Source organism: Herpailurus yagouaroundi, unplaced genomic scaffold (assembly GCF_014898765.1).
Source record: "Herpailurus yagouaroundi ecotype Mexico unplaced genomic scaffold, PumYag 140, whole genome shotgun sequence".
Lineage (NCBI taxonomy): Eukaryota > Metazoa > Chordata > Mammalia > Carnivora > Felidae > Herpailurus > Herpailurus yagouaroundi.
In genome coordinates this window covers 54,921,840-54,943,008 of record NW_024412395.1, presented here as the reverse complement: position 1 = coordinate 54,943,008, position 21,169 = coordinate 54,921,840, and the positions used below count along the sequence as shown (strand labels likewise).

Here is a 21,169-nt window from a genome sequence, read left to right as displayed (position 1 = left end):
ACCCAGCTAATATATGGCCTAGAAGCCTTGGTGGCCATAGGAATAAGAGTCCAGGCATGGGCCCTGGACTGCAGGTACCAGAATGAGGCTCATTCATAAAAGCTTAGAAAAAGCTATCCTTTCCATAATCAGGTGCTAGAAAAATGCCTTCCATTCCCACCCCTTCCAGACAAAGGAGGAAACTGTACTATCAGGAATTAGAGACTAGGACAGAACTATATGAGGTAGGAGGCCTTAATTTGCATGACCAATAGCCTAATGCAGAAATAACTAAGCCTTAAAATGATCCAGAGCCCATGACCCTACATAGCTCTTTCCTGGAAGAATAAGCGCAAAACTACTCCATAGATAGATCTCTAAACATGGGGAAGCAGACACCCTTGGAACTTGACTGCTGCTGCCAAATGACCACACACAAATGACCCAAACGGCACAGCACATACAAAGGAACCAACTGTTTGAGAGGCTGCTTGCAGGTGACAAACGATGGGGGGGCAGAGTTTTACCCAAGAAACCAGAAGTAATTAGAGCAGTCCAAAAAGAACTTTTAATCTGCTTAAAATAGGGAAAGGGACTAAGAACTCATTAAATAAGAGTAAAATATTCTTAAAAAGAGCAGGTAGATTTGAAAGAGAAACAAATAGAATTTTTAGAAATAAAATTAGTATCTGGGAAAAGAAATACAAGCAATGTAAATAAACCCTAGGAAAATCAAATTATGGAATCTGGAATTTTAAGACTTGCTGAGAAGGTCAGATTATAAGAGCAAAGATACATTTGAGACATGATCTTTTGGAAATCGAATACTAATTTAATATTAAAGATCTTGTTCTGCCAAACAGTCTCACCTCACAACCTGCCAGTGTATCTCCAAAGCATCATCCTTTTAGTCTTAAAACTCCTTGTCTTTGCTTTGTCCCCTTGCTATGGAATCATTACCAGAGAGAAAAATACAACTAATGGCAATTCCTTTTTCCATTTGTCACTCATAAGACTTTGGGGAAATCAGCGTGGCTCTGGCTCCTTATCAAGAGAAGGGTGGATCCCCTTGCAATAATCTGGTTGTATAAATTTGCAAAATGAACATTATCAAAGTCTTTACAGCTTAACTCTTTGGGAGTGTAGTGTCTTTACTGTTTTGTCTCTCCTTATATAATTTGATATTCTGTGACAGTTTCATCATCATTTTCATTATTTTGGTCTCTAACAATTGGATAGTGTTCTTTAGACATTTGTTAACGTTGTATATGGAGATTATTATTCAGTCACTTTGACAGAATGTACTTGAAACTGTTTTTCTGGTGGTGGTACTGAGCTCAACTTTGATTTTTCATATCCCTCTTGTGCTAGTAGCACACATTTTTTAGATGACTAACTATAGTTTGGGGTATGGTTTGTAGCAATAGAATAGACATTTTTTTCTGCAAAAGGTAACTGGTCCCAATGGGGTTCAAACTTGTGATCTTGGCCTCATTATCACACTTTTGTAACCATAAGACCTAATAGATATATTATATGTATTTCAGTCTATAATCTTAAAATTGAGGACTATGTTTTCATTACTGAAGGCTTACTTCAAATATGTAATTAAAAATCACTTTGGGACATTTCTCACTTTTGTTTGATAGTAAAAGTAACAAAAGTAAAGCAGACAGCCAAAGAACCTAACTCACTTTTCATCTTCCCTGTGTTTTCTATGACAGTGAAAGTCACAAAAGTGAAGCTTGCAGGCAAAGAGCCTAACTCACTTTACGGAGAGTGCTCCGGTACCTTTTTCTTTTAGTGAGGCTATAGCAGGTCTGATGTCAGTCACTTTAGAGACCTTTAGACCTCAGTGCTCATTTATTGCTAAAATGTACCAGCTCTGCTTCTGCATTATGAAGATCATCTGTCAACACTTTGAGATATTCTCCTTTGTTATTAAGCTTGTGATGCTCTACACTGTCAGGTTTTTTGCCAATTATAGTTAAGGTACAATGGTGTATTCACCAGATCAAAGTCTCACATTGGCGGTAGAGGAATGATTTGTAAGTCTTTATTCATCTGAATTGTACAATAGAACACCTGAGGAATGCAAATAATCCCTCTGAGGATTCTGCAGGAAAGGCTGTTAAAATGACAGGGTAGAACTATTGTTATTCTGAATTGATGTTTTAGCCAAAGTAATTATTTTTTATCTTGTTGTTTCATAACAGTTCTGGTTTTATTAGTTATGTTGACCATATTTATGAAACAAAATGTGTATTATATTTTTATATTATCCTCTTACCTGGGCTTGTTTTATTTCATTTTCAATGAATACACACACACACACACACACACACACACACACTTGATTCTGACTTGTATAATAAACGTATGTTATTAAACCATATCGTTTGTTTGAATAGTGTAAGTCTGTGAAGTAACTTAGAATCTTATAATGTTCTTATAGGCAGAAGTATATCAATTTAAATTTTCCCTTTTTGGGGGCACCTGTCTGGCTCAGTCTGTGGAGTATGAGTGTGCAATTCTTGGTCTCGGGCTTGTGAGTTTGAGCCCCCCATTGGGTGTAGAGATTACTTAAAAGTAAAATCTTTAAAAATAATAATAAAAATAAAAACAGATTTTCCCTTTTTTCTTTAACCTGTCCTTCATAATTTTGGATAATAAAATATCTGGTTTGGATTTCTTATTTTAAAGGACACATACTTTATTCCAAAATAATCTTAGGGATTGTTCCATTCTTTTAGGATGTGACCAAAGGAAAAAAAAATTAAGATCAGAAACCACTGATAACATATTAAATAAGTAAATTATAGGTTAGCCTTCTATAACAAACATGTACAAACTGCTGTATGTAAACATGTACATACTGTTGTGTGAATATTTCACTCCTTTATCCCATCCTAAATCCTACTCAGTAGGCTATATTCTTAATTTTATAATAACTCTGATCCCCTGTCATTTTCTTTGATAGGTGAGTTTTGATGAATTTGTGGTCCAGTTCTTGTGTTTCTAAGGTGGCATTTACATTGATTATTTAAAGGATACCTGCCACAATTTTTTTTTGCCATAATAGCTATTAAAACCTTGGTCTAAATTTGGGAGACTAGTAGGGTTATGTAAGACTTGTATGCATTAACATTTTTAACATAAGTTTCTATGACATCTATATTCACTTCTATACTAAACCCTGTTCCAGAATCATAGGCATATAATCTATGATAATCTGAGAATGAAAATAATAGTAACTACTGTTATTATTAACAGTTAAAATAATAGTAATACCATTTATTGGAGGCCAGGCATTACTTTTCTAGGTTCATTACAATATAATGTGTACTATAATTATCTCCATTTTTATAGATGAGGAAACTGAGGCTTCTTGGGGCACCTGGGTGGCTGACAGCTCAGAGCCTGGAGCCTGCTTCAGATTCTCTCTCTCTCTCTCTCTCTCTCTCTCTCTCTCTCTCTCTCTCTGTCTCTCTCTGCCCCTCCCCTGCTCGTGCTCTCTCTCTCTCTCTCTCTGTCTCTGTCTCTCTCTCAAGAATAAATAAACATTATTAAAAAGAAAGAAAGAAAGTTTCAGTAACCTGCCCAGGAATTAAAAGCTAGAATCAGAACCTGGTTAATATATTCACTATACTTCTTCATTTTCTAACTACTGCTTTGCCAGAATACTCCATGATTTGGAAGAAAAAGAAATCATTCAATAACATCCTTTCAGCAAACACTTGGTATCTATTCCCTAACTGATTTGGCTTTCTAAACCCTTTGTGATTAAAGGAATTTATTTCCTCTGCAGTTCCCTTATTTGTGGTCCTACAAAAGTGAGATTCGTTAAGAATGGTGTGCATATATAATCAACTAGGTTTGTAAATCTGTGTTTCTGGATGTGTTTGTCTTGATTAGCAGAAATCTCCCTCACAACCAGGTGTAACTGTAAGCTTTTGTTAGTCCCAGAGGGAACTGAACTAGGCATATAAATATCTGGGTGGAACCAATTATTTATTTGACAAAAACTTCACAATTATCTGGCACTTTTTAGGTTATGGTTCCTATATAAACAGAACTTGACATTTTTGCTTCTTAACATTTTACTTTGTAAAGTAAGGAAAATAATATAAATCATAAAATTGAGGTTTTCAAGGGCACAGGTGTTAATGCTGAAAAAATTTAGTGTAAGTTTAAAAAGTTTTATAATATTTGTGTAATAGTTTGTATTGAAAATGTGCTAAAGTAAAACTAGATTACAGTAAAATCTCATGGCGTATACCTGAAGCAATTGCTGCCTGTTAATGCCTTGACCTTGGAAAGCTATACACAAAAAGATGGCATCATAAAACCGTGCAATTCTTATGAATATGTATGTGCTACTTGATAATAATGAATGTGGTACAGTCATGCATGCACTACAAGATAATGTTGTGCCCTTTTTTGTCTACAGGTTGATAAAAATTAAAGAGTGGGTGGACAAGTATGACCCAGGTGCCTTGGTCATTCCTTTTAGTGGGGCCTTGGAACTCAAGTTGCAAGAATTGAGTGCTGAGGAGAGACAGAAGTATCTGGAAGCGAACATGACACAAAGGTTAATTAGCATTCATTTTCCCTACACTTTATTATCAACTATTTCCTTGCAGTAATTTAATTGCTTGCGCTGATAGAATAATAAATGACAGAGTAATTACCATTATAAAGAGGGAATCTTCTCCTTTCTTTACCATGAGACAGAGTGAAAAGATTTATTTTAAATTAAGTTTTTAACTGTCATCTGTCATCTCTGTACAGTGTTTTAATTATAACATAGGTATTAGTTATGTATATTTTTGAGAAGGAATGATCGCCAAAACTCTTTCGTCATGTTCAGTGGGGGAGGGGAAAGGGTGAATCAGTTGCCTTAATTTTTTCTGAGTAACACTAATATATTGTTTAAACATTGGATTTCAGTCAAATAATGTTGCTTGCATGACCCATGTCCTGGAAATAATTAATATTGGAGGAAAATAGTTTTAGGATGGGTAGATCAAATTTTTTTTTTTTTACGGTAAACAGTTCGAAATGATACATTCAGACTAATATAATTAAAACCTATTTTAGAAGGGGTTTTTAGAAACAGTTACATGCTTTCAGTCCTCTTCAAGTGTATTATGAAAGATGAATGGTCATTTACTAATATCTTTAACATTTCTGTTTGAAATGAATAATTTTAGCTCTATACTGATCTCTGGCACAATCAACTTATATGTTGAGTGAATTTGTTTCATTTTATTTCAGTGCTTTGCCAAAGATCATTAAGGCTGGGTTTGCAGCACTCCAACTAGAATACTTTTTCACTGCAGGCCCAGATGAAGTACGTGCATGGACCATCAGGGTAAGATTCATACTTATTCATCAGCTATATCCAGTTCCACACTATTGAATTCAGATTGATATCACTGACTTTGAAGTTTGTCATGGTGGCGGTTAGCTAGTCATTACAGATGAGGTTTTTGTCCAGGATAACTTTAATTATTTGTGAGCTGCTGAACAGTGAAAGTGGAGCGGCATTGATTGAGGCAGGTAACAATTGATTCTGCCTATTACATAGTCTGAATTTCTTCATCCTGTAGAATCTGTCTACCCTCCTCCTGTGGTCAGAGATAAGACGCACCAGTATTGTGCTTGCTTAATCTGTGTGACTGGGTTTGTCTGCAGTGAAATTGATGTTGCTTTTCATTTTGTATTCGCTAAGTTTGTTTGGGTTGCGGGTGGTTCTTTCCTCCTTTGCTTTGCTCGGATTACATTTTCAGCAATAAAAGCAATATGACATCATTATGCTCTTCATAGATACACAGTTGGGCTCAAAGAGCTAAACTCAATGTGTAATAATTCATGCTTTTTTATTTGAATTCATAGAAGTGGTATTTATTTTTGCAATGTTATATATTCAGTCTTTCTTCTTTAAAAATGTGATATGTATTTTAAATATTGATGTATACTGATTACGACCAGAAAGAATGACTAATTTATTCCCAGAGGACAATAGAAACTGTGAACTGTAATGGCTTGCTTTTAAATGTAAATATATTGTAATATGGTAGTTACTACTTAAAAATATTTTGAAATATATGTAGTCCCAAATAGCATTACAGGATATAAAAATAATGTCATAACTTTTAGAAATACTCCTTGTCTTATGGATTCTTCCATTATGCTTTTTTTAGTATATGCTCCATGATAAATTTTAATGCTATTTTGATTTCTGTTTTCACTGACTATCATAATTTATCGTTAGATTTATTTTGATTTAATATGGGTAGAATCACGGAGGCAGTTCAATGTAATGTTCAATGTGTTGTGTGAATGAGATTCACTTTTTATTCCTTCTCCTCTTTGTAAAGAAATGTTTGATTGACTTCTAACCAAGGTCCTTTTATATAGACTAAGAAAATAATGTCAAAGCAAATCCAAGTTGGTAAACAAATTGCCACGGTTTATTTTCACTATATATTTTAAAGCCTTTAAACTTCCAAACTTAAGTATATGTAGCAGGAAAGATAACATGTTCTGGGCTTGAAAATGTGAAAGCTGGTTTATCTTAAGACTGATTGTAAGTATCCATGATTTAATGTGCTAAGATATTTAGTCAGGTAAGCATCAGTGAGTAGCCATATTAACCCAATACATCTTTTATTGTAAAAACTGTGCTTTATAGTGTCAGACTCCTTATCACTTTAACATGCTTTATTAAGCAGCCTTTAGGTCACCATTATTTCTCAAATTTCTTTCCATGGTTGTGTGTGTCTGGAATGTATGTCCTTGTAATTTAACATATGGAGTAATTATAAGACATTTTTCTTCCCATATCAACTTGAATTTTCCTTCCTGATGGTTAGAGGCAGCCTGTATTATGTTAAATGTTTGGAAATTTTATTACTGAAATTTTATGAGAATTTCAAAATTATTTGCTGAACATAGATTTTTATGATTTGTTGGAAATGTCTTTAAAATGTCCCTTTGTATATTGATTTTTATATGTTCTTTAAATGAGCTGAAATTTTAAGGCTTTTTATCTTTTTTAAACCTTTGATAATTCAGCTTGAAAGTTACTTTAAAATCCTTATTTTTTTTTCCACTGTGAAGAATAGAAAATCGAAATGAAACCTACACCCAAACTAGACCACTGCATCTAAATCAATAAAACTGGATGACAGTCAGGAAAAACAAAGCCATGCTTCTTTAATATCTACTGATCTGTCTGTGCTAAAATCTGCTGCACAGACAGTGCCCAGTGTTCACATTGGACTAATTGTATATCTGACATCTTAACTGTGATATTAAACTAAGTTTAAGTTGAACCCAACTGCAGATCAGAGAAAAGAAACTCTACGCTTACAATCAATCATCTTAAATGCAATTAGTTTTCTCTGGTCTTTCTTCTCAAAGAAAGGGACGAAGGCTCCTCAGGCTGCAGGAAAGATTCACACAGATTTTGAAAAAGGATTCATTATGGCTGAAGTAATGAAATACGAAGATTTTAAAGAAGAAGGTTCTGAAAATGCAGTCAAGGTAAGGAATTATCTTCTGGTTTCATATTGTATAATTTTTACTAATATAAAAATACTCATTCAAATGAATGATAGCTGTCTTTTAAAATGTGTGTCAGGGTTTAGTATTCCTGTCAACTGATTGAAGAGCTGTTGCTGTTTACATGCTTTTAGATAATTTTTAAAATGTGTGAATTATCAGTATATATTTGTGGCATTTTTCTAAAACTGAAAATAAAAATAATTTTAAGTAATTATAAATAATTTCAAAGAATTTGTTCACTAATGGCCAAAGGAAAATTATACTTTTTACATTTGAATATCTAAAGTAAAAGTAGTATATATATGCTCATGATCAATTCAAGGAAAGAGACAGAAATGTAGTTAACCAAAATCTGTTCTTGCTAAAACTTCATAGTTGTACTTTTTTTTTTTTTTTTTTTTTTTAAGATCTTTGGGAATTTGATTTGCTTTCTCAACACTAGAGGGCAGGTCCAAAATCATGCTTTATTTTAGCTAATAAGTATAATTTGATTTGCAACCACTAACAATGAAGCAGTGCTTATACATGAATAATGATTTTTTTTTTAACGTAAATTCTGCAAGCTTAGTTTGGCTTTATTAGGTTTTACTTAGCAAAATCTAATACTGTGTCATCTGTAATTGATAAATAGGTCAAGTGATTAAACTGACATTGTAGGAAGGCTTCTTTATCTTTCATTGAATTCGGTATTTGAAGAATACCATAGAAAATATTAAGAAGTCTAAAAGGTCTCTCTTGTGTTTACTGTTTGGTAATTTGAAAGGAATGCAAAAAAAGTTTGTTTCAAGTTTAGTTTATTCTCATTGGTAATCATTGGAAAGATCATACTGGACAGCAGGACTTTAATAGAACTGTTGGGACCCCAGGAAGAAGAGGGAAAAATCTTGGTATAATTGGTTCAGTGTAGAGTGAGAGCCCCATTTTGATTTTTAAGTGGAGTGAAAGAAGTTACATTTTATAACTAAACAAAGTCACTAACTTTTTAATGGTGTCATTTGTATTGATAGGTACACAAATACTGAGATTGAACTTTGTCAGGAATGCTAATCAGACTTGAAAAATCTCAGATTATTTTTCAACATGCTACATCATGTTGGCATGTGTATTTTTTCATGAAGTAAATATGATTAAGGATGTCTTTCTAGTACTAGAATTCAAGAACCGATGCTTCTTTTTTATATTCTGTAAACATGTTTTACCCATCCTTAATCAGTGTCTATGTTGTAATAAAGTTGAAGGATACATAAATTGGGAACGCTTCCTTGCACTATACAGAGAAACTTTATCATATATAATACAATAATATTTCTTGCTTGTAGAAATGCTTAACACTCACTGGAAGCTTTTATATTATAAATTAGAAAAGAATGACCTCTGGCTTTTCAGCTTAGAATACCATTAAAAGTATTTTATGTGGTTTTTCATCACCAAAACTAATATTTCAGAATTTGAACTCCAAGTAAAGCATTTATGAATTGCATTATGCTCTCTTTTCAACAAATATTTACTTGTATATTATCAAGTAGGTTTTACGTTTGAGAGCAAGATTGTGTACGTGTGTATGTGTGTATGTATATATATATGTATTTCTAACACCAGTGCAGCATAACTAATTTAATGCCAGTGCTGTGAACTATATACTGAATAGCTCTGTGTGGGCTTTGTAGTCTACAGGGATATCACATTATTAGCAATCATATCTGCTTAGGCAAAGCTGGCTTCTACAGATGGCTGCTTTCAAGTGCAAATGAACTGGTTAGACGTGTCTTGTTTAATACATACTCAAGATTCACAAATGGGTATTGATTTTTTTTTTCAACCAGTGTTTCTGATAGCAGTGGAAATGGATTAAATGGTCTCTAGAGAATTTAAAGGAACACTGTCACCTTTAATTAGTAGTAAAGTTGAGTGGTAACAAAGTATATAAACTTACATTAATATGTCATGTCAATACGTATTTGATTTAAATTGTCTATACTGTTTTATAATAGGGGGCTTTAGATTCTCAAAATAAGTAGCATATGGCCTTCAATATATCACATGTCTTTACAGAAATCATGTGAATGTGGGTATGTGTGTGTTTATGTGTATATCTATCTGTATCTTTTTAGAATGTTAGGGTATCTTGGTTTTTTAAAAAATGGTTCCATTTTAATAGCACATTGTTAGTAGGTGATTTTTAATAAGTAGTCTAGACATTTGAAAATATGCTTACTAGGGTTCTGTGATCTGGTTTGTTGATTTTAACCTCAGATATATGATCTCTGTTAGTGTTGTGTCTGATTAGTATAATTGTACTTGACTTTGAACATTCTTATCAACATCCTCAAAGAGAAGTACTAATCTTGTTGGGCAAAGGTTTCATGTTCTCAGTAAATTCTAGCAGAGAGAAAATACTTTGGAGAATTTTTCCCAAAAGATCCTTGAGTTCTCATTGTTGAGTGGTCGATGGTGGGGTCCTGTGGGACTGTGTCAGTTGTGTGCAGTGTTAAGTGTAGATGCTGAAGAGCCTGTTGTGCTTAGGGTGGAGAGTGTGTGCTGCACCTGGGGTGAACCTGGGTCCCTGGAACTGCTGCTTGTTTGTATTAGAATTACTGGCGGATTGCACTTGGGGATCTGCATGCCAGCAGGTGGAATCAGTTGCTTTGCCGACTAATTTACAAGTGGGAAAAATATCTGTCTTTGCAGTTCCAACCTGTTAGAGTCTGCTTGTAACTAGGGCCGTTAGTCAGTAAACTTCTTCGTGATGAATTTTAGTACACACTACTCTGGCTGTTGTCAAGACTAAATAAAAAAAATTCAAGGAAATAATTTAAAATCTGTACATTAAAATTGGTAATAGTCTCTCTTGTAGCAGACTCTTTGGCATCACCAGTATCACCAAATATTTTCCTTAAGCAAATAAAGTAGCTTCGAACTAGTTGTCTAGTCTTCCTGCCTGGTTTGATCTGTTTTGTTACAGTGACTTGCCGGATGTTTGCAGACACATCAGAAATGTACCATAAACAGCATGTAATGAAACTTAATGATATTGGTATAATTACATTTATGTACCAACAATTTAGTAGAGAATACATTATGATTATGTACATATGGAAAATCTAGTTCTGCCCAAATCAGGAAGACTTTGCTTCTCTCCTAGTCTAGTTTTGAACTTACATGTTTTCCCGTATTTCTTGTTGTGTTTAATATGACCCAAGAAGTAGAATACTTTTTGCATCTGCTGCTACCATTTACCTCATGTATTTAGTTTTAAAATAACCCATTTCCTCTCTATCTCCTCTTTACAGGCTGCTGGAAAGTACAGACAACAAGGCAGAAATTACATTGTCGAAGATGGAGATATTATCTTCTTCAAATTTAATACACCTCAGCAACCGAAGAAGAAATAAATTGTAGTTATTGTTCAGATAAATGTACAACTTCCAAAAAGGGATATGATTTTTTTAAATTAAAATTTCTGAAAACTGAGGGACAGATACAGTTGGGGGATGGGAATCTTCTAAAAACAGAATTATTTTTGTTTTAAAATTAAAATACTGTGTACCTCCAATGAAATGCAAGTTCACTAAATGTGAACAGCTTTGCTTTTCACGTGATTAAGACCCTAGTCCAAATTGTAGAGGCTTTTCAGGAACCATATTACTCTCATGATACTTCATTAATCTCCATCATGGATGCCAAGCCTGACACATTTGACAGTGAGGACAATGTGGCTTGCTCCTTTTTGAATCTACAGATAATGCATGTTTTACAGTACTCCAGATGTCTACACTCAATAAAACATTTGACAAAACCAGCCTTGGTGTGTTTGGGGATGTCTGTATTGACTGACTGTGGTGTGCTGAATGCGATACGGCACCTGGTGGTTGCTGATTACAGAATTTTAAGGCGTGTGTATGACACAGTAACTGGCAGTGTGGGGCAGCTGCAATTGTATCTTAAAAGTGAGTCTTTCACGGGAATCAGAAGAATAGTATACCAGGGATTTGTCTCAAGAAAGTTAATTAATTTGTAGATGGACATTTTTTTGAAAGATGATAGCAATGACGTTACAAAGGATAGACCATAGATAGACTGTGACCAAAAAGAAAATAATGCTGGAAACAAATTCTGCTTCAAAAATTAAGGGCTTTTTGGTGGTGGTTCTGATTATATTGAGGAGAGTATTCATTTTTAAATTTTTTTTTTCAATGTTTATTTATTTTTGGGACAGAGAGAGACAGAGCATGAACGGGGGGAGGGACAGAGAGAGAGGGAGACACAGAATCGGAAACAGGCTCCAGGCTCCGAGCCATCAGCCCAGAGCCCGACGCGGGGCTCGAACTCACGGACCGCGAGATCGTGACCTGGCTGAAGTCAGACGCTTAACTGACTGCGCCACCCAGGCGCCCCAAGAGTATTCATTTTTAATGTTTCCTTTGAAATTATGGAATTACTGTGAAAACTAACCATTTGTGTCTGGTGGGTTACATTCTTGTTTCATTTCCATAGTGAGTGTAAAAGTTCACTGCTAAAAAGATTAGACCTTGAAAACTGTAAATGTTCTTATATTTTCTATTAGAATATCTTAGGCTACTTGAAATTTTAGTATGTGTAAGTTAAGAACTTTCGGAAATTGTAGCAGAAAATTCTGAAAGAAAATAGTTTCAAACTTAGTTATTTGGAGACGTTTTGCCACTTAGCCTTCTCTTACGATGATAGTCTCAGAGTGTCCTCATCCCTGAGCCTCGCTTTCTTTCCCATGTTCACAGTCCTGCCAGACCTCCCTTTTCCCCGTCCATGGCCTTTTGTGATTTTCTATGATCCTAGCACCATTTCAGTGGAATGCAGGTTCACACTCAGGCCAGCCTTTGCCTCTACTATATTACTTTGTCACATTAAAGATAAGGAAGTACTAAAAACACACACACAAACTTAACACTGAAAGTTACTTAGTGTAGCACAAAAGGCAAGAAAAGAAGTGATTTTAAAGGAGATTTGGCTGGGCACCTAGGTGGCTGGCTCAGTCTCGGGTAAGCGTCCAACTCTTGACTTCGGCTCAGGTCATGATCTCATGGTTCATGAGATTGCCTCATGTCAGGCTCCCCGCTTGTGTTCTCTTAAAATAAATAAGTATTTTTTTAAGCATTTGGGGATTTAGCTATACAGAGGAAAGGATATTTAAAGAGTATTTGGGCATTTGGGCAAGTAATGAATATAATTGAGAAGCTCTTTAGTGAATATGCTCTTTTCAGGAATCAAATGCTGGTCTTCTGCAAACATAAAAATTAGTAAACAGGAGAAAAATAAGAATAAGTGGAACTAGATAAAACATAAATGAAACTCGGGTACGGGTGCAGTGAACCAAGTTTGTTGTGTAAATTCTTGTTATTTTTCTGTATTGGAGGAATGTATAGATTAGTGGATTGGTAAGGATTTCAGCAATATAAAAGGAAATCAAATCTCTTGCTTTTGAATCTTCTCCAAAGTGAATTGCATAGGCTATTTTTTTTAAGAGAACGCTTTAAAAAAAAAAATTATTTATGAAAGAGAGAGTGGGGGAGGGGCAGAGAGAAAGGGAGACAGAGAATCCCAAGCAGGCTCCGTGCTGCCAGCACAGAGCCCATCATGGGGCTCGAACCCGTGAACTGTGAGACCATGACCTGAGCTGAAATCAAGAGTCAGAGGGTTAACTGACTGAGCCACCCACGTGCCCCAAACTGCATAGACTTCCTAAAGAAGTTTGAAATCTCATTAAAAAGGCTTTAAGAGTATGTAATTGTACTTTCTCTATAACTTCTAATGTGATAATTGTGCATTGCAGAACAGAACCATTAATAAAAGAAAGAAGTTTTGAGGTAACTTCACTACGGGCTGAAATTAAATGCTAAAAATGTTGAATTTGGTTAGAAGTTCTGCAGCATTCTCTATACACATGAAAAATTGTATTTTCTACAAAAGTTGAGAATTCTAAGAACTTTTACATACAGATAACTGGGTATATGCCTATATCTTCATGTTTTCCCTTGTTTGATATTGGTAATAATGTATTTTTAGGATTGTAAGTGGATGTTTTCTTCACCTATCTGTAGATCCATCTGAGTCAAATTTGTGTTAGATGAGGTTAGATTTGTGCTGAGAGCTTGAAAAAAAGTGTGATAGCACTTAGTTTACTTTTATCATATTACCTTCATAACTCGCTTTGTAGGCATGGCTCAAATTAGAGCCAGGACCCCGCCCAAAAAAGCACAAATACTTATCATTATTTACGTAGTTATGAGTGAAGCTTCTGTTCACTTATAAATTGCCAGCTCCATTTGGAGAACAAGTCTTCTTACTCATGATTAAGTTAACTTTCTTGCATTAAAATCCATATTGATATTTATCTCCAGTTGTCTCTTTGTATTATATTCTCAAAGATTCTTTGTAACAGTTCTGTCCGCTCTCCTTCAAAGAGTCAGAGACCAGGGCACCTGAGTGGCTCCATCAGTAGAGAGCATGCAACTCCTGATCTCGGGGTTGTGAGTATGAGCCCATGTTGGGTGCAGAGATTACTTTAAAATAAAATCTTAAAAAAACCCCAAAAAGTCAGAGACAGAAAACCCCTTCTTTTCCTGTCTCATATTTTTCTGATTAGTCTACTTACATGCACTAAATGCTCTTCTTTTATTTTGCCAGAGACTTCAGAAATGATTATTCCTAATGGCAAGCTGCTTAGTCACGAAAATTGGTCTCCTTTTAAGCTTGTAAAAATACACTATAGTGATAGAATAAAAGAGCCAGGTTTGACCTTAAAAAAGAAAAAAAAAAAAGTGCCTGGATGGCTCAGTCGGTTGAGTCCAACTTCGGCTCAGGTCATGATCTTGTGGTTCGTGGGTTCAAGCCCTGCATTGGGCTCTCAGCTGACAGCCCAGAGCCTGGACCCTGCCTGAGATTCTGTGTCTCCCTCTCTCCCACCCCTCCCCCCCCTTCTCTCAAAAATTAAAAAAGAGGTTTGACTTTTGAGTGACTTTGTCTCCTAATTAATTTGGGGCCCCTATAAAAACTGACAGCTTTTGAATTGCCTTCCTGGTCTAGGAATATCCTGAGCCACTTGCAAATTAGTATCTTAATGAAAAGCCCCATGTTGCAACTAGGAAATATTTTTTAAAAACAGGGGACTCATTGGACCAGCAGCACTTCGAAGAGTTCTTAAGCCAGTATCTGATACGGGCCTTGGCTTTACAGGTTTCGGGACTTGCTTTTCTCAGCTCAGCCTATGCTGTGTGTAACATTTTCCAAACTTCTGAGACTAATTTATAAACTAGAATGACAAGTTCTTCAGTTTATAGTAAAATGTTCCCGATACGTAAGTAAGAAAATGATGATAAGGGTGTATACTCAGGAGTCACGAGGCCGGGGTTTGAATCCTGGCCACACTGCTTCCTGGTTGTGTGTCCCTGTTTAGGCAAGTTACTTTACTCTGAGCCAGTTTTCTCAGCTATCAAAGGCAGGTTATAGGACCTCTCTCATGGTTGTGAGGATTGAATGAATTTGTACATGTACAATGCTGAAACTGCTTAGTACCGAGCAAGTGCTTAGTAAATGATAGCAATTCTTTTAACTTACATTTGGGAGTACTTTCTCGTAGCATCTGTACCCACTCAAGACTAAATCATAGAACAGAAAGTTGCTTGGCAAATGTAAAATTAGAAGAGAGAAATGTAAATGTTGTTTAGGAAATCACTCCTGGGTCTTCTAATGGGTTTCTTCGATTGAGGATACTTCTGTCTACTTGACCAGTGAAGTCATTTTATTAGCCCTGCCTCTGTGTGGTCACAGTGAAAACACGGTCACAGATAGTTACAGTATTTCTCCTAAGGACACATAAGAATGGGAGGTAATAGGGAGATGTGCCTGTTTCGCATCACAGACGTACAAGCTGTAGGATGTGCAACAGAGTTCTTAGTGAAACATGAGATCTCAATCACTGGAGTTGAGATTCTCAGATCCAACTCTTCGTTTCACTCTGTAGTTGTGCTTCTCAAACCACAGCTCATTTTGATGCTGTTCCAGGGAAGCATTTCTAGATCTGCTTTCTCATCATGTATGATAGAGTTGCTTTCATGCTTGGCAAGCTGCTAAGGAGGAAAGAAACCGTCCTCAAGTGCCTGTGTCTGGCCTGCATTTGAAGGCACAGAACCCATCCAGCAAGATCAGTGCATTCTGTTGCCATAGGAATGTGGGAAAGACTGATAAATAGTGATGCGTCTGATTCTTTGACTCTCCTTCTGGTCTTTGTGCAAATTGCTATTTTTTTTTGTTTTTTCTGGTGAAATAAACCATCTTGGTTGTCTTAAGAGTACAAGGAATAGATCTCATCTTCAGTTAATTGCATCGCAAGTCCGTTTTCCTAGTCCTCTGGATATAGTTTTATAAAACACTCTACTCTTCATAACTATGAACTGTTTGAAGGAGGCACTTGCCGATTACTTTATCAACTCTGTTGATCTTACTCTGAGAAGTGACATAATACGAGGGTATGCTAGTTGGCTACCAGAATGCATTCCCTTTTCGTAATTTTAATAGAGTATATCTAGGCACCTGGCTGTCTTGCTACAAACTTTTTCAGCTTCTTTGCAGCCAGGTGTAGATCGCATGACTAAAATCTTGTCAGTGGAATGTGAGTGAAGGCTGATTCCAGATCTAGGCCTTCAAATTGTTGGATGTGTGTTTCCCTCAGGAGCGATTTTCCTTCCCAACAGGTCCCAGAGAGCCCATCATTAAAAATCCATGCGAGGACGCACCCCAGAGGACGGTAGAGCCACGATATGGCAGGAAGGACACTGAGGAGCAGAGCACCCGACTGCCCGACTGCTAACCGTGAGGCTGGTAAATGAAAAAGAAATAAACTTCACTGTTCTTTGAGCTACTGTATTTCTCTTGTAGCAGCTTAGGTTTTTACCCCAACAAACATATACATTTCCCATACTTGTCTCCATTACACCTTCTTGGGAATTCACACCTTCTGTACCATGTTACAAGCACAGCTTTACAGGGTGGAGAGAGCTTGTGATCAGATCTAGGTTCAGATAACACATCCACTACTTGGATGTCGCCCTGTGCAAGCTGGTCCTTCTTCATATACATAATGAAGATCATACTGACACATAGATTAAATGCCCTGGCACAAAAGGACTAAAGAGAGTTCCAGATGTATAAGAGGTACACAATAGATGTAAATTACTATATAATTCCCTTTAACATCACCTAACAGGCCCAGTCCTTATGTATTCTACACAAGAAAACTATGCAGCATGTTTTTCTGTGGTTCTTTAAATACCTGTTCTGCAGAAGAAATATTAATATTTTACTTTTGCTAAAGAACGTTTTCAAAGAGGAAATTGTTGGATTGAGTGATACGTGTTGACTTTTTTTTTTTTTTTTTTGCTAATAACATGCCCGGACTTCATGTAAATCTTGGAATTTTTAGGCTGAAAATGTCATTTTAGAATATCTTGCTTAACTCACCTATTCTGTAAGTCAGAAGTTACTGAGGAGCAGAAAGGTTAAGTAATGCTAACAAAATGACCAGTCACAAACTGTTGCAAAGAGTAGGTCGTAAATTAGTTATTTGGAAATTGGAATTTTCTCACAGAAAGTTGTTATTACATTTACAGAGTAGCCACAAAATTCTATTCAATACAGTGTAACTAAAATACCGTAGGGGACTTTGGACAGTCAAGAAAAAAAAGCAGTAAAAAGAAAGGCTAAGGAAATCCAAATATATCAAGTCAGCAATTGAGGCCATTGATAATCTGACCATAACCTACTTTTCTCTCATTATTTTATGTATCTCCATTATTCTTCTTACATCTCCAGGTTTTTTTTTTTTTTTTTTTTTTTTTTCTCATTATCCCTTTTCTGGTAAAGACACAAAGAAATTAAATTGCATAGGGGCGCCTGGGTGGCGCAGTCGGTTAAGCGTCCGACTTCAGCCAGGTCACGATCTCGCGGTCCGCGGGTTCAAGCCCCGCGTCAGGCTCTGGGCTAATGGCTCAGAGCCTGGAGCCTGTTTCTGATTCTGTGTCTCCCTCTCTCTCTGCCCCTCCCCCGTTCACGCTCTGTCTCTCTCTGTCCCAAAAATAAATAAACGTTGAAAAAAAAATTTTTTTTAATAAAAAAAATAAAAAAATAAAAAAAAAAGAAATTAAATTGCATAACCAAAATTGCACAGCTCATTACTTCCCATTCAAAAAAAAAAAAAAAGAGAGAGAGCCTGGCTGGCTCAGTCGGTAGAGCACGCAACTCTTGATCTCAGGGTTTTGAGTTTGAGCCCCATGCTGGGTGTGGAGATTGCTTAAAAATAATTTTATTTTTTATTTATTTTTTTTTTTAGTGTTTTTACATTTTTGAGAGACAGAGAGAGACAGAGCACGAGCTGGGGAGGAACACAGAGAGAGGGAGACACAGAATCCCAAGCAGGCTTCAGGCTCTGGGCTGTCAGCATAGAGCCCAGCGCAAGGCTGGAACTCAGGGACCAGACTACAAGATCATGACCTGAGCTGAAGTTGGAGGTTTAACCAAATGAAGCCACCCAGGTGCCCCAAAAATTAAAAAAAAAGCTTTAAAAAATGTTCATAACTTTACAAATAGTATAGTATACATAGGATTATCTTCATTGAATGACCCTTATTGGCCTTAATGAATAGAAACAATTTGGGGACAATAGAATGAAAATCCTGTCAGTCTGGATCATATAAACCTGCAAATTTTGGCAATCCATGATTTTCTCCTTAACTCAGCCTAGGACATCCATGAGCAGTTTCTAAAAATAGATAAATGATTAGAGATGAGTACAGATGAGAAAACACCCAACAGACACTTGTGATTCCCCTATTTCTTCACCCTACTGTCCCTTCTCCAAATTATTAGCATAAGAATCGTAAGTAATCATCCTAAAGAAATGAGGAATGTGGGAATTTGAAAGAAAGCAGCTTAAAAAGTATCCTACTCAATGAAAATGTGCTGTCACTCAGTCTGCTAAGGTGTGAGAAATGTTCTATATTTTTATCTTGGGAGCAGTTACTCAGATGTATACATATGTAAAATTTCATCAAGCTGTATGATCAAGATTTATGTACTGTACTGTATATGTTACCTCAATTTAGAAAAGTGTATCCCTCAATTATAAATGTAATTATATAATTACAGCCCTTGTGCACAAAGCATTACTAGCAATATTGAATCATCACAAAGTGCTTATATAAAGTTTTTTTTTAATTTTTTTTAATGTTTTTTTAACATTTTATTTATTTTTGAGACAGAGAGAGACAGAGCATGAATGGGGGAGGGGCAGAGAGAGAGGGAGACACAGAATCAGAAGCAGGCTCCAGGCTCTGAGCCATCAGCCCAGAGCCCGACGCGGGGCTCGAACTCACGGACCGCGAGATCGTGACCTGAGCTGAAGTCGGCTGCTTAACCGACTGACCCACCCAGGCGCCCCTTTAATGTTTATTTTTGAGAGTGCACATGAATAGGGTAGGGACATAGAGAGAGAGGGAGACAGAGAATCACAAGCAGGCTCTGTGCTGCCAGAGCAGAGCCTGAGGCAGGGCTTGATCTCATGAACTGTGAGATCATGACCTGAGCTGAAATCAAGAATCAGATGCTCAACCGACTGAGCTACCAGGTGCCCCACCCCTACTTTGAACTTTTAAAGATGTTGGTTAGAAAGATCAATATATAAACCATATACAAAGAATTTGTTAATGCTTAAGATGGCCACATTTTGCTATTGAACAGGATGAATTATTTCAGAAAATATGATAAAAACTGACTCCCATACATAAGAAGGTAAATTGTTTTCTATGATCCAAAGAATTGAAATCCATATCAGCTGTAATAAGATTCAACTGTAATAGCAAAAACAATTGGAAACAATTTAAGTATCCATCAATATAGGGAAATGGTGAAGCAAGTTATAATACACTCATGCAAAAGAATACCTTCAGCCATTAAAAAGAATAAAGTGCATCTATATGAGCTGGCATAGAAAAATTTCTTATTCATACTGCTTTATGGAAAAGTCAGTTGTGGGGCAGTATGTACAGTATGATTACAGAAGTAATCTCAGTTACCTGGTGTGTATCCTTCCAAATAGTTATTGTATGTACATATATGTGCATACATATTTGTTTTTACATAAATGGGATTAAAATAGTTATGCAATTTTTCATTTAAATAACTGAAAGATGTGAAGGCAATGTAAAGATGCATCTAGAATGACATCATATCTGAGAACTTCCGTGTATTCATTTGAGCCAAAACTCAAGGAGTGAAGAGGGTGTGAGCATTGCAGGCAGTAGGAACAGCCAATGCAGAGGCTACAAGGGAAGACAGAGCCCCGTGTTTTGGAAGAACAGATAGGCTGGGGTGGCTAATGTGTAATGAGTAAGAGGTTCTCAGTTACACAGGGCCTTGTATATATGACGTAGTGTTGAGCTTTCATTGTAACTTAAATGGATAGCCATTAGAGTTTTTCAACCACAACAACAACAAAGCCATACAGTCTGATGTGTGTTTTTATTTTATTTTCCTAAGTTTATTATTTATGTTAGTAATCTCTACACCCAATGTGGGGCTCAGATTCACAACCCCAAGATGAAGAGCCGCATGCTTTTCCAACTGAGCCAGCCAGGCGCCCTTGATGCATGTCTTCAAAGATCACTTGGAATCTTGATCTATCAGCCATCTCACCCAGTCCTCCCAGTCATGAGAGGATCCTGTGACAAAGAAGCAAATGTGCTGGCTGACATGCCCGGGAGAGATGGAGCAGGAAAGGGGACGTCAGGCCTGAGAACCACACCAGGCCTGCATTATATACCTTCCAGGGCAGCACTGCCTAGCAGAAATAGAATGTGAGGCATGGATATAATTTAAATTTTTCTAGCAGCCACATTTTAAAGAAACAATCTTAATAACATTTCATTTAACCCAGTGTTTCAAATTTTTATCACTTTAGCACATAATCAATCAAAAAATTATTAAGACTGTTTAGGGTTGTGTTTTTTTTTTTTTAATTTGATACTAAGTCTTCAAAATCTGGAGTGTATTTTATACTTAAAACACATGTCAGTTCAAACTAGCCACATTTCCAGAGCTCAGTAGCCATGTGGTCGAGTGGCTACTGCAGTGGCTATTACAAGTCTAGGGCTTTACCTTTCTTCTTGAGGAATTTAGCCTGAACTCATATCCCCATCTGATTTCAACACATCTCATAAAAGATCCCACTTTGCTCAGGCTGGCTGTGTTTTCATTTAAGGGTAAATATAAAATGCGTATAATAAATCCTAATTTCCTCTCCTTTTTTTTGAAGATAAAAAGGTGTGGGGCTCGCTGACTATGGAGGAGGGCAAGAGGGAGACCAGTTATGGTAGAACCAATGAGAGTGGCTCTTCATCTGAACTAGGCAGAAATGGAGAGATGCAACTTGACTTGATCTGCTTGCTGGAGGAAGACACAATGATGGACTGAATGAGAGAAGGGAAGGGAGGAAGGGAGAGAAGGGAAGGGAGAGTGACTTCTAGGTTTTTAGCCAGAGCAAATGGATGGTGCCATTTATTGAAATGGAAAAGACTCGAGGGAGGAGCAGTTA

The 21,169-nt window shown here is 36.4% G+C and overlaps 1 protein-coding gene across 1 annotated transcript in view; it reads left to right on the top strand.

Moving 5' to 3' along the window:
* OLA1 (Obg like ATPase 1) overlaps positions 1–11,350 on the top strand; it is a 173,707-nt gene extending 162,357 nt beyond the window's left edge. The window contains exons 8-11 of the mRNA XM_040475418.1: positions 4,430–4,570; positions 5,257–5,353; positions 7,408–7,530; positions 10,842–11,350. Coding sequence (XP_040331352.1) covers positions 4,430–4,570; positions 5,257–5,353; positions 7,408–7,530; positions 10,842–10,943 — 463 coding nt within the window. The 3' untranslated portion in view covers positions 10,944–11,350. The remainder of the gene's footprint in view (positions 1–4,429; positions 4,571–5,256; positions 5,354–7,407; positions 7,531–10,841) is intronic.
* The last annotated feature ends 9,819 nt before the right edge of the window (positions 11,351–21,169 follow it).